Source organism: Mixophyes fleayi, chromosome 8 (assembly GCF_038048845.1).
Source record: "Mixophyes fleayi isolate aMixFle1 chromosome 8, aMixFle1.hap1, whole genome shotgun sequence".
NCBI classification, from domain to species: domain Eukaryota; kingdom Metazoa; phylum Chordata; class Amphibia; order Anura; family Limnodynastidae; genus Mixophyes; species Mixophyes fleayi.
Window position 1 is genome coordinate 122,982,770 of NC_134409.1, and position 17,447 is coordinate 123,000,216.

Consider the following 17,447-nt stretch of genomic DNA (forward strand, 5'->3'; position numbering starts at 1 on the left):
CCGTTGTATAAACATTACAAAACACTTTGATTTATTATGAAGAATATGAGTACAAATTGTCCTGTACTAGAATAGATGAACAAAGACTGTACTAAAGATATTTCAGCACGTTTGAAGTGTTATGACACTTAGAGGTCTATTTATCATTAAAACACCGATTAGGGAGATAAGTCTGATTTTATATAGACAAATATCGGTTAAAAATAGATTTTATTAAAACATTAATAGAATAAAGCATTTTGAATGCTTTTGTTCTGTTCAGAACAAGTATTGCGGAGATACAAGAGCCACCACAATACTTTAATATTCTTCCCCATGTAAAGGAACAGGGAAGCTTTTATCAGCGAAACGTATCGCCTGTGTTACCACTTATTGCTGCCGGTAACCCCTTTTTTGCATTGGGCAAAATGAAAATGAGCCCCATTGCCGATTAAAAAAGGCACTCTTTGCCCTTTCATAAATCTATCACAGCCAGGGGCAAACGCAGGATTTGTAGAGAGGGGTTTCCACGCCATGCCGCTAGTGGGCGTGACCAGCATGCATGGGGGTGTGGCTATAATATTAGACAGTGCTTGGCTTCTCCATCTCTTCCTATCCCGATCATATACATGGGCAATGCTGCATGCAGTACTGTTAGGTGCACGCAGCCCTCCCTTTTCATGTGAAGCGGGACATACCTCCCAACTGTCCCTACAGTCAGGACAAAGTCCTGTTGTCAGACTGTCCTGCTCTCTCCTACCTGTTCTTGCTGCTTTCACTACTTGTTGCTGGTACTCGTGTCCTAAGCTCAGTTGCTGCTTGTCTGGATCCTGAAATGTTGGGTCCCTATTTGGAAAAAGGACAAGTACCTAATATAGAAATCCCAGCAATGAGTGAACACAGTAGGCCTCCCTTCCCGAAAGCAGCCCGATATTAAATCAAAAGCACCTACATTTAATAATTAGGCCTCCCAGAAACCCACCCGGACAGTAAATTAATGTCATTCACCTTTAATAAAAAGATCCATTTCCCCCCAAACAACCCCAATATTAAATTAATAGTATTTACATTTAATAAAAAAACCTATTTCCTCCCAAACTTTATATAATAATTAGCATTCACTTTTAAGAAATAGCTCCTTCTCCCCAAACTCATCCACGCTTTCAATTAATAGCACCCAAACCACCCCAGCATTAAATGAATAGTCTCATCATCCCACCCTTAATAGGTCCACCATAACCCCACTATTAAATTAAATATCCACAACCTTCACCCAACCAATAAAGTAAAAGCTCCCACTCTTAGACTACTATGAAATTAATATTTCCCATCCACATCACATAAAATACCCCCATACACTTATATTAAAATTCCTTTTCCACCCTCCCCCACACTTAAAGCACACTAAAAGCACATGAGAATCCCCCCCCACACACACAATCACACACTTACCCTCTTCATCTAGTGCTGTGTCTTGTGTCCTCCTGCTGCACATATGAGACACTCAGGCAGTGGGAGAGAAAGTGGTGGGGACACACAGCAGGGGAGAGATGGCTGTGAACAGTGCAAACAGAAACGATCTGCACACAAGCTGCAAAGTGGCTGATCCTGGAGGGCAGGGTCCAGCCACCTCACGCATACAGTGCCACAGACTGGGAGGGGAAGGGGGGGGGGGAGTTCCAGGCACTAGGAACCCCCCCCCCTCTGTTTGCCTATGACAGCTGACATCTAACTTGGAAAGAGTAGACAGTAGTATGCGCTAAGTGCAATGCCACAGTAGAAATGCTTTCACGCGTTAACTTTTGCTGTTTACAGGAAAGCACATGAATTTCCAAGCTTAGTGGTAGGAGGGTGCCCTAGGATGCAGTGTGTCTGGAGATTTTTCTGGCTGCCCACACTCCTATGTGCACTTCATGGTTACAGAGCCAGCTCCCGAAAGCAGAGGATAGACTCGCACCTTCATGGGCGCTTGTCGAATTATCTAGGCGCACCAAAACCAAGGCATTTTGTAGTGTGCATCTTGTGCGCTTAGTAAATGAGGCCTCTGAGTACAAAGTGAAGGCAATTTCCAGATTGGACCTATTCTCATGAGACAGCAGACAATCAACTCACTAGGAACCAGTTATATCACTGAGGCGTGAAGTGGTGTCAGCAACTTTGTGGGCTGAGCCAAGAGAATGACATGTTATCAATCCACTAGGAACCAGTGGCATTACTTCACAGCCCCGCCTACTTCCACATTAGGACCGCCCCTTCATTCATTTACATTTTTATGTTTTTCTCCTGAAATGCTGCTACACACACCTCAGTTATAACTTATTGGTTGAAGTGTATCTAAGAACACAGTTTTCCATAATAAAGCAAATTGCAAGACATTGCCCAATGTCCACCACAGCTGAGAACGTGGAAATATCAAGTCCTTTTGCAAAGTAGAAAACGCTTTGTGCCCTCCCTCAAAAATCAAAAAGTAATGCCTTCTCCATCTATTTATCTCATTACAAAAAATGGGCTGCAAAGCAAATCTCATTTTTGCATTTGGACGCCAATGTACGCACATTCAGGCACCTAATTCTCTGTCAGCAAGGAAAACGCCCAATATTACCAACTCCTCACATTAAACAGTGCAAACGTTTCCACCTTTGCCAACGCCGCGGTCTTGGCCTCCAATTCCATGTGAGTACCCATAAAAATACATATACATTACACTCCCTATTCTCTACGTCAACGTAATACTTACTGAGGAAAGGAATAAAAGTACTGTGCAATTATATTCCAAACATATTCAGTGGCTGTGTAATGTTGGGGAGTACCACTACGACTGTCTAAACTACACTACACATAATTAATAGGTGTAAAGTGCACACTTACATGAACCAATCAAATATGTGCTTTTATTAGTGCTTTTAGAAGTCTAGTCAAAGCTATTTGCTCATTGGTTGATATTAGCTACTGTACTTGCATACCTACTTGTCTACTGGGAAGATGCGGACTCCAGTTATAAAAAGAAGTGGACATTACAAGTGATATGATGATGCCAATGGCATGACCCTTCATCATACCATTAGGACTGGACCAACGTCCATGAAAAGGAAGCCTATCAGACAGCAGGTTCTATGAGCAGCGCGTTGCAGCTGTGGGTAAGTGTTTTAGTGTGAACTAGCAGGAGAGGTTATTTTGCCTCTGGTTTAAATGTGTTTTATTTGTGAATGACGACTTAAGAAGTTTAACTACCTGTGATTTTAGGGATCAGAGGGGCAAAAAGTACATATAGGTAGCAGTAGGTGGATGCTGTGTCTTATGTTAGCATAGGGGTCTCTAGAAGAATGATATGCTCATATCAAATCCATAAGGATACTGTAATAAAGTGTTACAAATTGTGCTGTAAAACAGCACTGGAAATTTAAGCATCAGGTATCAGTAATAATAATATCAAACGAAGGGAGCTAGATAAACGCTGCATGTAAATAGCTCAGTGAATATTTCATCCCCGATATCTATATATTAATAGCATAAAAATGAATTTTATGAGTGACTTATTTCTATGGTGAACATCATATATCAAATTAAAGGTCTTGGTCTGTAGATTTCCGGAATATTTGGTTGCAACGTTTCGTAGTTATTTTGCAAAACGTCTACCTGCCATTTACCACAATGCATTACCATTGTCCTCTGGAAAATGTGACATTTGGCAATACACCTGTGCACCTGCTCTGGGAACTGTGACAGTTAGTGAACTCTTCCTGTGCACCTGCTGGGTGACCTGAAACATGTGACCCGCTGGGTGGTCTGGAAACTGTGACAGTTATTTGCAACCCTGATGGGTAACCTGGAACATGTGACCCGCTGGGTGGTCAGGAAACTGTGACAGTTATTTGCAGCCACATATATCAGCGCATTTCTTTTTGGGGGGTGGGGAGGCATGCCCAGCAATGTAACTTCGATAGAAGAACTTATAAATATATTGTAGTGCATAAAGAAAGTCTTTAGTTCCTTTAATATAGTGATTGCTAATATAGTTATTTATTCATTGTTATCCGTTGTTAAAATTTCTACATGTAATGTAGTGTATAAATAAGTTAGTGAATTCTGTTAATAAGTAATTTAGTCATTATATTTCAGTTTAATTTAAGGCGGTTACTGCCAGGTTTCTCTCGTTTTTATTATATGTAATGAATAGAAAGTGCAAGGTAAGTAAAACTATTATGTAACTCCCTTATATATATATATATATATATATATATATATATGTCCCTTAGACATACCCAACAAAACACATCCTGCTATCAAATTGACCCTAGTCTCTCTCTGTCTGTCTCTGTGTATGGTAGGAAATTTAGATTGTAAGCTCCAAAGGGGCAGGGACTGATGTGATTGAGTTCTCTGTACAGCGCTGCGGAATTAGTGGCGCTATATAAATAGATGATGATGATGATGAGGAACATTCCTGAGTTCTGTGGACAAAAAAACGGGTGGACTGACACACCCAATTAGGGCATGGGCTGGGAAGACCATGAGCGTGTCCTGGGCATGCAGTGTCATGGCTTTATTGGCCTGATTGTTCTTGCATTTCAGAGTTATCAGGTATGCTTAAATAGGCATCTTTCCTTCCTAGATTAGACTAAGTGAAGCGTCGCTTATCTGTGTGTGACCAACAAACTTCCATTCATTTTACAAAGTCACCAATGGTAACATCAAACTAAAGACAGTTGAAATTATCATGGGTATTACCACAAGAAAAACAAAACAACATAAAAACCATATAAAACACACCTCATACTGCATCAATTTACCCTTTTTTAATATAAAGAGGAATGACTGGTTTACCATCCATCACACATATTAAAATGGAAAATACTTTACACTTCCTGTAACAGCCGAACACCCTTCCCTCCTCTCCCCTGTCTTAGAATTAAGTTGTGACATTTTATGTTTCCTTTTATACGGCACAACTCGGAAAAATCACAAGGACCTCTCCTGTCAGATTTATAACCTGCTGCATGAAAAAGAAACAACTTCAGTGGTGGAATTAATTGTTACCAGCTAACGTGCAGGAAGTTACAGAACATCCGTAACCCCTTCAATAACAGAGGGGCCGCTGGACAACAAGGGCTGTCCCTATTTAACAAGGGTGTAAGTGGGCCACTTTTATTATATATACTGAAACCGTACGGTGTCAGGACTAACACAGGCCTTGGTTGTCAGTGAGGAACGAAGCAGCTTTAAAGAGCGGGGTAAGTTTCCTAAATTGTGGGGGGTTCCTGCCATAAGACCCCCACACTACTTCTAGGTTAGTGGGTGTGGGGTAATTATTTTTTTTTTTTAGCCAGAATTATTCTTAACTTACACTATCCGGTAATACAATGATGGGCAACAGACGGTCCTCCGAGCCTTCACCAGCAGCCTCTGTCTCCTCATTGTCAGATGTGTTTGTTACAGCTTGTAACACTTGCTTAAATGCCTGCTGATATGTTATTGCAGATAGACGACTCTTTCTTTGTTTTATCTTACTATTGAGATGAATGGTATTGTGTGGCCCGTTTGAAGGTTAGAGAGCCACACAATTCGGCCCCTGAAGCAGTGGCGGATCCAGAGGGGGGCGATCGCACCCCCTAGCAAGGGCTTGCTGCCGGCGGCTGCACGCTATGTGCAGCTCCGTTCGGCAGAGACAGGCAGGGAGAGTGTGCTGGCCGGGTGCTCTGATTGTGTTTAAAACTCAATCAGAGCAGCCGGGCAGCACACTGTCCCTGCCTGTATCTGCCAAACGGAGCTGCACATAGCGTGCAGCCGCAGGCAGCCTTACCTGTCAAAAAGGGGGCAGGGACTAAATTGCCCCCCCCCCCCCCGTAAAATAAAATTCTAGATCTGCCCCTGCCCTGAAGTGTATTGGGTTGCCTGTCACTAAAACATTTCCTTATTTCATATTGAAACATTTTGCAGAGAATATTATTCTAAGAAATCAAAAGTAGCCACAAATTTGGATATATTTTATCTCTTTACATCTGCAGTTACTAGCAGAACTCTGTTTAAGTAAAATTTGTTACAGGAAATGTATTTATACCCATTCCAACTACTACTACTTGTACTGATCCTCTTCAATAGTTACGTACTAAAAAAATGTATTTCCCCCTATCTCCGCCAAAAGCAATAATAATCCACATTTGTAAAATGGATTGTATTTTGTGAAAGTTTTTAAAAAAACACATTTACTTAAATCACTTACTAATCTCTCAGAACCTGCGTGTCCTTTTTTGGCAGGCAAGTTTGCAGGATTTAAAAAAAAAAAAAAAAGAAATTCTCCATCAGTCATCTGATTTGTATCAGGAGCAGACTGCATCCCTGCAGAGTGTAAACTCTGGCAATCTGACAGAAATCTACGGACGCACTCAAGCCTGCAGCTTACACCTCACAGGGATAACGTGATCCTAAACCAACGTCAGGATGAGCATCTTGTACGCTTGGAATATTTTCGGAGCTGCCCGCCCCCCCTGGATCCCCTACTTACGTCTTGCCATTCTTCTGCTTTCCAAGTGTAAACTGGACAATCCGCTGTTTGGCAAGATTGCACTGACACAGGTCTGGCAGACTGATTACACTCTGATTCCCTGGAAACTTTCTGAGTCCCGACTTGGCAGTGAACGGTCCTCTGCTGCACGCCTTTGCCACATGTTACTGAGCACTAGAAGCAAGAAGGATCTCTGTAAGTCACTTTTTTAAAATATAAACAAAGTCTAAAATGAAATTTTAATCATGTATAATATTTGTGTCGTCAGATACATTTGCTTTTTCTGAGTTTTTGGTTCAGTTTTGGTATTGCTAGTACTTTTTCTTAACATCAAAAATAGATACATGTTTTGTTATGCAAACAATCAGGCATAAACAACAACAAGAATAATACTGGTATACGAATCTATAAATAAAAAACAGAAAATACAAACAGAACAGAAGTATATAAAACTTGTATTATATTTTTTCCGTCAAACCGGTGAGTATTGCAAGGGCTATAAGACACCGTTTTAATACTGCACATGTTCTTTTCTATAAATCGAGCATATGTTGGAATATAATATACAACAATTTTGTTGGGATAGACAACAGATTTCAGGAGAATTCTATTTAGAATCACACAGGTCTAAATAAATATTGACGCAGTTTTGCTAGCATTGAACCAATAAAACACAAACACTTCCAATGGTTTGTAATATAAATTAGAAAACCATTATTGTAAAGATTTGCATTATTACAATGGCATGTAAATACATTTGTGAGATTTTACAAAGTCATGGTTCATTCTCTGGTCCCTATTGGTCTGATGGTGTGTTTTGATCATCTCTCACAGAGAGTTAAGCCCAATTAGGCTATTTGATTCCTTAACCCTGACAGTAGATTTAAGCTATGTTACAATGTCTCCATCTAGTACGAAAACTCCTAATAAGGTTATTAGGGAGATTATGCTAATTCATCTGAGGGACGTGTGCCAGTAAAAGCTGAATCGTGTTTTCTGCACTATACAATTCAAATACTATCACGGTCAAGTCAGGAATAGATATTTTATATATATATATATATATATATTGTGAAAAGCAGGGACAGTAGCTGAAAGAGGCAATGATCTGCAGATCTTACGATCAGCTAATATCCTGCACATTGTCAATGCCAGAAATCAATAGATTATAAATAAAGAACGGTCAGGTTCTGCATCAGTCATAGACAATCTAAAGTGTTTCAACACATTGTGCCAAAGATAGGACCAGTCGTTAGCTGGGTCTTGTAGTTCCACAAGACCGGACGCTGCTGTTTGTTTACATTTGCTTTGGATGCTACCAGTTTATATATACGGGATAATAAAATGTAAATTATATGAATATTAGAAGTCACTGTGACCTTATATAAGTCTGTAGGCCGAGTACATTTATACAGGTCTCAGAAATCCAAGTTAGCTTCTAATAACTGTAATAATTTAGAACATGTGGTGCATTAACCCATATAAATACACACGTTTTCCTAATGAACAGTAATGTGATGACATCAAAACTCACCGATTATAAGAGATGATATCAGAACTCACTGTTTATACAGATATTACCTACAGGAGTAGTTTATAACTATATAAACATCACTTGTGTATTATATATCCAGGACTTTTAAGGAATACAACTAAGTAACAGCCATAAACATAATTAACTTTGACCAGAAATACTACAAAGTAAAAAAGAGGCTTTTGGCCAAAAATATTTTGGGTGCATTTAACAATAGGGAGAATTATGTGAAATAAAAGTTTTGTTTATGTTCATAGTGCCTCGGATACTGCTTACATCAAATGGATTTCTCATAGGGGTCTGCCAAATTGCCTAACAGCTTTGCAGTGTCTAGCCGGTGTGTTTTCAGCGTGTTGTGTTAGCCGTGCCCACACGTCTCTGCCATCTTTTGTTAGGTATTTTCATGAATGCACACATCAAAAATTCACGATAAGACATTGGGCATTTATCAAAACAGGGGCTCTGGGAATTATCAATGGGAGGGAAAATGGGACACAGCTTCCATAGCTTTGTATCAAAGCCATTGTCTCATAGTAGGTGTTACAAGGGCTCTATTTGTCAATGGAATGTTTTTGTTTAATTTACACAAGATAATTAAATGTATTTCATTTTTGACCAAATAGGCCAACCACATGACTCCACATGACAGACCAAACTCTGATCTAGCTTGTGGGAATTGTTCTGTTAGGGTGGGAAGTGGCATATTTCATTGGCAGCACTGGTCCCTCTAAACTGTTTGTTAGGGCTACTTGCCTGTATTTCAGGGAGATTGTGTAAGGAACAGCTAGGTACCGTGCATAACATGGTGCCAAAGGTGGCATCCCTTGCTCTGCCCAAGGGGCATGACTAGTTCCACCCACGGGTGTATCTAGTGCCATCCAGGGGCATGTCCGGAACAGGTGGAACATCTATCTATCTCATACATGCCAACTCTCCCGGAATGTCTGTGAGACTCCCGGATTCCGGGTAGGCAATTCTCCCGCATCTGCCGGCATGGAGGGGTGTATAGGCGGAAGGGGGCGGCCTATTGTGATTCGTGGCATTTTGGCCCGCCCCCAGAAACGTAATGCCTGCTTTGGGTCTTTTTAAAAGACCCCAAACAGGCATACATCACTGGGGGGCAGGGCCAAAATGATCTGAAGCCCCGCCCCCTTTCGCCCTCCATTCACACCCCTCTTCAGTGATCTACCGGAGGGAGCCTGTCAAAAGGTGGTAAGTATGATCTATCTAATCTATCTAATCTATCTATCTATCATAAAGTTTACTTACCAGGACGGGGATGTGATGCGAATCACATCATTATGGGAGGAGTTGTTTTACAATAAAATGACCATCGTTCTCCTGCAAATGTAGTCATTACTTATTCTTCTTCACAGTTTTTTCTCTGTGGTGTGCAGAGAGTGATGATGTAAATAACATCACGCTGTGCTCCGCCCTCAGCGTCTCTGCCCAGCCCGGCTCCCGAGAGATTGCCAGACTCTATTGGGTGTCTGGGAGACACTATTTTGGGAGTCTGTTTTTAGAAAATATACATTGTGCAAGTTACACCGAACAGAGCGGAGATTTTATTAGATTGCAACAATAAAAGGCAGAAAGCAAACAGACACTCGCTCACAACTGTTTGAGGAGACAGTTCAGACACATGAGCAGCATAATCTGGTCGCTTGGTGCAGAAGCTTAATGGCTGGACCTGTGCATCTCTCTCACGTGTGCTGCTACCTGCTTAATGATCCAGTTTTTCATTGTTCGAGCCTTATGGACAGCTTGCAAGAAAAAAAGCCTTGTCCTAGTCAGCCTTGCCCCTAGTGCACAATATTCATTGTAGGACTCGTTCTGCAAGCTACAAGCACTGTGGTCAGACAATTAGCCACGTGTGACCTTAAAACAACCGCAATGTCTGACAAGGATGGTAAAAGCCATTGTTTGTGTTGTGTCTTTACTCCGATACCTGGATTACTAATGCTGGCCACACACACAGGATTATCGTTCAGTGTGGTCATTGGACAAGCAATCACCAGCCTGATGGACCAAACTACACAGATCCAACTATTTGGAGACTATGGTTGAAACTAATGGACCATAGAGTCTCTACGTCATACTTGCCTACTTTCAGTAGGTGACGCCCGGGAGAGGGGCGTGACTAATGGGTGTGAGGGGGCGGGGTGCATCGAGTTACGTCATTTTGGCCCCGCCCCCATTAGTAAAATGACGTTCTGTCACGGGGGGCGAGGCCAAAATTACGCGATTCTCTGTGAATCGTGTCATTTTAACAAAGAAATTCCGGGATGCGGGAGAAATGCCAGCTCTCGCGGGAGCCTGGGAGACTGACCCGAATTTCGCAAGTCTCCCGGACTTTCAGAGAGAGTTGGAAATTATGCTCTACGTAGTATGGTTGGCCAATGATTGCACATATGTCATAGAGGTTATCTTCCTATCGTACTAATGAGCATGTCTGTAAACAACCTGACCCATTGCAAAGAAATTTCTTTAGCTCGTACTGACCATTAGAGGAGGCAACTGATTGTCATAGTAGACTACATACAGTACTACTTTGTAGCCACCCTCTGAGCTCTTGCATCTGCTTTTGGACTATGTACATACATTTATTCATGACCACAAAGAGAATATATTGGGATGTTCTACTGTGTGACGTGGGACTGTAATCCCATTGCAAGTGCTATATGCGCACGATCCATGTCCTATAGACAAAAAATACTGACTACTATTTTTTCCCAGATTAGTATTTTATCTGCTTATTTGACTCCCATAATCTACTATATAAATGCCTAGTGGCGTGTATGAAAAAAACAAAAACCAAGCTGCAGCGCCACCTGCTGGGCAGAGTTATACACTGACCTATATATTTCTTGAAGGAGAAGTGACAGTTGGGAGTGGTTGGTGGTTGCCGGGGGTGACAGTGGGGAGTTTTTAACACCTTAAGTAGCTTGATGAAGAATGTGGCGATGAAGATGAAGGATGAGGTGATGGAGAAAAATGATGAGGTAGTGACATGTGGACAAAACCACGTTAAAAAAGGGCGCTTGCGTCGGGAAGTAACGCTCTTTTCCTGAGGAGGCCTGGGCTAGGCCCAAATGCATGACAAGAACCTTTTTAACACCTTAAGTAGCTTGATTTGACTAGAATGCATGAGTATCATGCACGGGTTAACTTGTGTCATATATGAACCCCAAAATATCAAATTAATAAATTAAGTTTCATCATTTTAATGGAGATATTGCAACTGATTAACCCACTGTGACATGAATTGAATTATTAAGGTTTGTATACATGGGCTAGAGTAGAGATTTCTTTTGATATGATGAAATGACTCGGTAGCATTATTTAGGGTTGTGTATGTTCTCTGTGGATAATACTTGTCTTGTGTTATGTAACACTGCTTTGGGGGCAGAGAGAATGTGTTGCCAGGTACCACTGGCAGTAGAACACAGACGGAACACTGTTGTAGTGAATGTAGAATCTTCTTCTTTGTTATTGTCTCTCAGACTTACCATTAAAGGAATAATATCAGATGCAGCACAGTGCTTTGACTTCTTCTTGCTTGTGGCAAGCAACACTGAACATTCACTGTGTCAGAAGTTCTCAAACTTTTATGATTTTCTTTTTTTTTTTAATTAGCCTTTTTAATCTGGCAAGCTCTGGAATCCATGGTTTCATTTTGCATTAATAGTTTAACTCATTTAAATGTCTGTGCTGTTTTTTAATATGTAACATCTATTGTTTTGATTAAATTGAGCGAGGAAACAATGGGTTAGATTTACCAAACTGCGGGTTTAAAAAAGTGGAGATGTTGCCTATAGCATCCAATCAGATTCTTTCTTTCATTTATTTAGTGCATTCTACAAAATGATAGCTAGAATCTAATTGGTTGCTATAGGCAACATCTCCACTTTTTCAAACCCGCAGTTTAGTAAATATACCCCAATATGTCAAAAAATATTATATTGTATTAAAATATAAGTTAAAGGACCTTGTGCACTCATCTGGCAGCGTCAGGCTGTGTTCATCGCTGACATCATCTAATCACATAACTCACTAGTCTCTATGGCAAATGTGTTCTAAGTACGCACTGCCACTTTTTGAAACACTGACCACACCATGAACGCTACAAGATGCTTTCGAGATCAGTGATCGAAAAAGGTGCCGGTGTCAACAGACAGTATGTTTATCAAATCGATCATTGGGTTCTATTATCAGAGCTAGGTAAGTTGTATCACAATGTGCTTGGGTGTAGCTGGACGCTGCCACATGACAAGTGCACAACTCAGTATGTGTAGGTACCCTAAATAAGTTTAAGTCTATTAGTTGGGGGGCACACGATAGTCTTAAAAAAACAAACTGAGTGTACTTTTCTTTCATTATAATATGTTGCCTGTTTTCAATGTTAGCCCTCGATTGAAGACATGAGTAAGAGTATGGGAGTCTGACCCTCACCTAAGGAGGACTGTTGGGAGGAGATCAGGGACAGAATATCCCATACCTCGATATCGACTTTGATTATGGAAACAGCATATAAATTGTATAACAGATGGTATTATGCCCCCAGCAAACTGAAAAAATGTATGTACCCTACATCTGATCCAAGGAAATGTAAGGCAATTCTGGGAGCTTCTAGATATATTAGAGATATTAAAAAATACTATAAAGCAAATACAATAAAAATGTATAGTGTCAGAGCTTACTTGAATTGTATTGCCTACAAATTTATGAACAAATAAAACATTTTTTAGTACTTAAATTAAGTACTAAAAAACGGACTGGCCATCGGGCACTTCTGGCAAATGCCAGAAGGGCAGATGGTCAAATGGGCCGATCCCGGGCAGTCAGTTAATTTTATTTGTGGGGTGATGTGGGTCACTTTAATTTAATATTGGGGCCTAGCAATTTAAGAAGGGGTGATTGGACCTTTAATTTAATGCTGAGGTGGTTTGGGGGCTATTAATTGAAAGTGGGGCTGTTTTGGAAAAAATAACATCTATTTATTAAATGTGAATATGAATTATTTAATGGCTGTGATGGTTGCGGGAAATAGGTATTTTTCTTAAATGTAAATGCTAGTTTATTGCTGGGGTTGTTTGGAAGCAGGGAATAAGATTTGTTTATTCAATGTGAATACTAGTATTTTAATGTTGAGGCTGGAGGGAGGCCTAATTATAAAACATGGGTTGTATTGATTAAACACCAGGGCTGGTTGGAGTTTTTTAAATTACATGTACCCATTTTTTTTTTCCAAATAGGGCCTCCAACATTCCAGGATCCAGACAAGCAGCAACTAAAGACACCAGGAGTCACAGGTGGTGATAGTGACAAGAACAGGTAGGAGAGAGCAGGACTGTCTGCCAACTGTCCTGAATTTTGGTGACTGTCTCGTTTAGTGAGATTTGGTCCAAACTAACAGTATTGTACACAGTATTGGATGTGTACTTGTCTAACATTTGTCTAAAATGATAACCATGTTACATAATAGGGGCCCCCTGTCTTAAATAACCCGGGCCCCCCCGAGCGTTAATCCAGCTCTGGTTAGCAGGAGGGAGCAGATATCTGCTCCCAGTCCCTGTATAGTGCACAGTCTGCAAAGCAAGCCGAGGAGCTCTAAGTCTCACAAGATTTGATAATCTCGTGAGACTAAGAGCTTCCCTGCTCACTCTACAGGAAGTTCCAACCCTGATGGATGTCAGCAGCACCAGAAGCATAGATAAGTACAGTGGGTTGGGGGTGTCATAATGTGGCTGGGGGGATGCCGTGATGTGGCTGGTAGGGCGTGATAAACGTAATGGTTTGTTATAATTTATGTATCAATGCTCCAAGTTGGCCACACCCACAACACAATGTGGTCACGCCCTTTTCGGCACCGACTCTGCATGGTGGCATACGGTTTCTTTCCTACTGAAATTAAGTGCCAGACTGGCCCTGTACTTAATCATATGAAATGTTTTAAAAGACAGTGCAACCATGGGATGCAAACAATCCGGTGCAAATACTCCACGTCAGTTTCCTGAAGGCGACCATGGCACGATTACTATACTGAGAATTTAGCCTCTCCACACCCCGACTCCACTACATAAATTAATGATGAGCCTCATATGTTCAATTGCATTTCTGTTTACTGCTAATTTTATTATCCTTACCTTATGATTATGATTTATTACGTAAGTATTCTGATTAATTAAGTATTTTCTGTATATTGATTATTGTCTTATTATAGTGCTAAATCCTCATTAGGAGTCTCCACAAAGGAATATGAAGGTAAGAAGTGTAGAGTAGATTGTCATTAAATATTTAGTACAGTGTGCACAATGACCTTACAATACATTGAGGAAATAACCTCTCAAATCTCCCAAGACTGCTAAACATTAAAAAATAGTATTCTTTAATTTCCTACCAATCAGGGCTCTTTCACCAATGAGGATATGATCCAAGTTACTCTCTTGTGTTGATGTATAACATCCCTGCCCAATAGCATTGCCACATTTTTCCACAATTTAATCAATGATGAATAGAAGCGTATTAATTAATGATTTAGTTATTTTGCTGTTGAACCATGGTTTCATCCTATGAGATCAACTGAGCAATAACATTGATATAGTTCAATAACTGAGCATCATGGTATATGCAGTTCAACTACATGTAATCAGATGAACAAACCATCATGAAGGAAGTAGCAGGTACATGCCAGGAACATAAAAAAACATGAATGAAAGTTATTGCATAATATGACCTCCATGGAAAATGACTTTGAAAAAAACAACTGATCATCTCAGGAGAAGCAGTTTAGAAGTAACTGAAGATATCAGGCGAAGCAGTTCAGAAGTAACTAAGCATCACATGAGAAGCAGTTCAGAAGTAACTAAGCATCACAGGAGAAGCAGTTCAGAAGTAACCAAATATCTCAGAATAAGCAGTTCAGAAGTAACTGAAGATCTCAAGAGAAGCAGTTCAGAAGCCACTGAAGATCTCAAAAGAAGCAGTTCAGAAGTCACTGAAGATCTCAAAAGAAGCAGTTCAGAAGTAACTGAAGATCTCAAGAGAAGCAGTTCAGAAGTAAACAAAGATATCAGGTGAATCAGTTCAGAAGTAACTGTAGATCTCAGGAGAAGCAGTTCAGAAGTAACTGAAGATCTCAGGAGAAGCAGTTTAGAAGTAACTGAAGATCTCAGGAGAAGCAGTTCAAAAGTAAATGAACACCTCGGAGAAGCAGTTTAGAAGTAACTAATCATCTCAGAAGATGCAGTTTAGAAGTAACTGAAGATCTCAGGAGAAGCAGTTCAGAAGTAACCAAATATCTCAGAATAAGCAGTTCAGAATTAACTGAAGATCTCAAGAGAAGCAGTTCAGAATTAACTGAAGATCTCAAGAGAAGCAGTTCAGAAGTAACTGAAGATCTCAGAATAAGCAGTTCAGAAGTAACTGAAGATCTCAGAATAAGCAGTTCAGAAGTAACTGAAGATCTCAAAAGAAGCAGTTCAGAAGTAACTGAAGATCTCAGGAAAAGCAGTTCAGAAGTAACTGAAGATCTCAGGAGAAGCAGTTCAAAAGTAACCGAAGATATCAGGTGAATCAGTTCAGAAGTAAACAAAGATATCAGGTGAATCAGTTCAGAAGTAACTGAAGATCTCAGGAAAAGCAGTTCAAAAGTAACTGAAGATCTCAGGAGAAGCAGTTCAGAAGTAAATGAACACCTCGGGAGAAGCAGTTTAGAAGTAACTGAAGATCTCAGGAGAAGCAGTTCAGAAGTAACCAAATATCTCAGAATAAGCAGTTCAGAAGTAACTGAAGATCTCAAGAGAAGCAGTTCAGAAGTAACTGAATATCTCAAAAGAAGCAGTTCAGAAGTAACTGAAGATCTCAAAAGAAGCAGTTCAGAAGTAACTGAAAATCTCAAGAGAAGCAGTTCAGAAGTAACCGAAGATATCAGGTGAATCAGTTCAGAAGTAAACAAAGATATCAGGTGAATCTGTTCAGAAGTAACTGAAGATCTCAGGAGAAGCAGTTCAGAAATAACTGAAGATCTCAAGAGAAGCAGTTCAGAAGTAACTGAAGATCTCAGGAGAGGCAGTTCAGAAGTAACTGAAGATCTCAGGAGAAGCAGTTCAGAAGTAAATGAACACCTTGGAAGAAGCAGTTTAGAAGTAACTAATCATCTCAGAAGATGCAGTTCAGAAGTAAATGAACATCTCAGGAGAAGCAGTTTAGAAGTAACTGATCATCTCAGGAGAAGAAGCTCAGAAGTATCTAAACATATAAGCTGCTAAGTAGTTCTGTAACAGCTAAGAACCACAGTGATCATCTCTGGGGAAGCATTGAAGCATCAACTAATGATCAAAGGAGATGTAGTTTGATGACAACTAATCATCATGCGAAATAAAGTTCAGAAAACTGAATATCACAGGAGACATAGTTTACACATAATGTCAAGTGCAATAAAAAATACCACATTGCAGATTTCCAGATTTATAAGTTTCAGAAGGATCTGACAAGTGGTAAAGGATATTTGTGTGAAAGCTAGGGGAGTAAGCATGGTTTTTCAGGTACTTCCTTAGCCAAAGCCCCTTTGGCTGAACCAGTATTATTATATTTAGATGCAGCAGATTGGCTTTGAAGGTGATGCTAACAACCTCTTAAATGGCACTGCAGGAGGTGCAGGTGTTTCATAAGGCGTGCAACATATAACGGAAATATAATGGAAATACATGTTGGATTGCAACATACAGGATTTAGTAGTAAATTTTGCAGCAATGCTCCACCACTGAGATGAAAAGAGCATTTTATAAAGTACACATTTCATAACATAAATGCAATATAAACTACAATGACTAATGGTTTTGTGATAGAAGGCAATAAAGTCACATTGCCCACGCTTCCCATAAAACAAGCTTCAGCGACCAACTTGGGTTCCATCGAAGGCTTCGCTGGTAACTTTAAGGACCAGATTACCCTGTGAGCAATTTTGTAATTCACACATGTGAATATCTTATACTCACACAAGGATCAAGTCTTCTGGCAATGTTTTAGCCCATATGCAATCTTGCACAAAAAGTGAGGAACGTAGGGCGGAACTGGCCCCTGAGATACGTTACACCAGCATGAGCGGGGCCCCAGTGATTATGTCACTACTCTTCAAAGAAAATCTTACATCACTACTGAGTAGTCAAAAAAGCCCCTCTAACCCTCAGTCTATCTGAAAACTCAAAAACACATAAATAGTTCTGTTTCCTCTGTTTTTTCTTACCAGGGCCCGCCAGTACCATTATTATAATTGACAACAAATGCAATTCTGTCATAATGTACTAAATATTTAAACACCCTTGACTGTTTACTTTCTAACGCATGCTTCCCCTGCCTTCCTCTCCTCTTGTGTAAACTGTGAATTAAGGAATACTATAGTAAACTGAGGCCTCTGGTCTATTCAACTAT

General features: G+C 40.2%; 1 protein-coding gene across 4 annotated transcripts in view; it reads right to left on the reverse strand.

The window, feature by feature from the left end:
* ADAMTS9 (ADAM metallopeptidase with thrombospondin type 1 motif 9) overlaps positions 1–17,447 on the reverse strand; it is a 197,544-nt gene that overhangs the window by 26,011 nt on the left and 154,086 nt on the right. For all 4 annotated transcript variants that reach the window (XR_012678594.1, XM_075183375.1, XM_075183374.1 and 1 more), the window contains one exon: positions 6,482–6,655. Coding sequence is in view for 3 of the 4 variants with exons in the window: in XM_075183375.1 (XP_075039476.1) it covers positions 6,482–6,655 (174 nt within the window). In the remaining variant the exon portion in view is untranslated. The remainder of the gene's footprint in view (positions 1–6,481; positions 6,656–17,447) is intronic.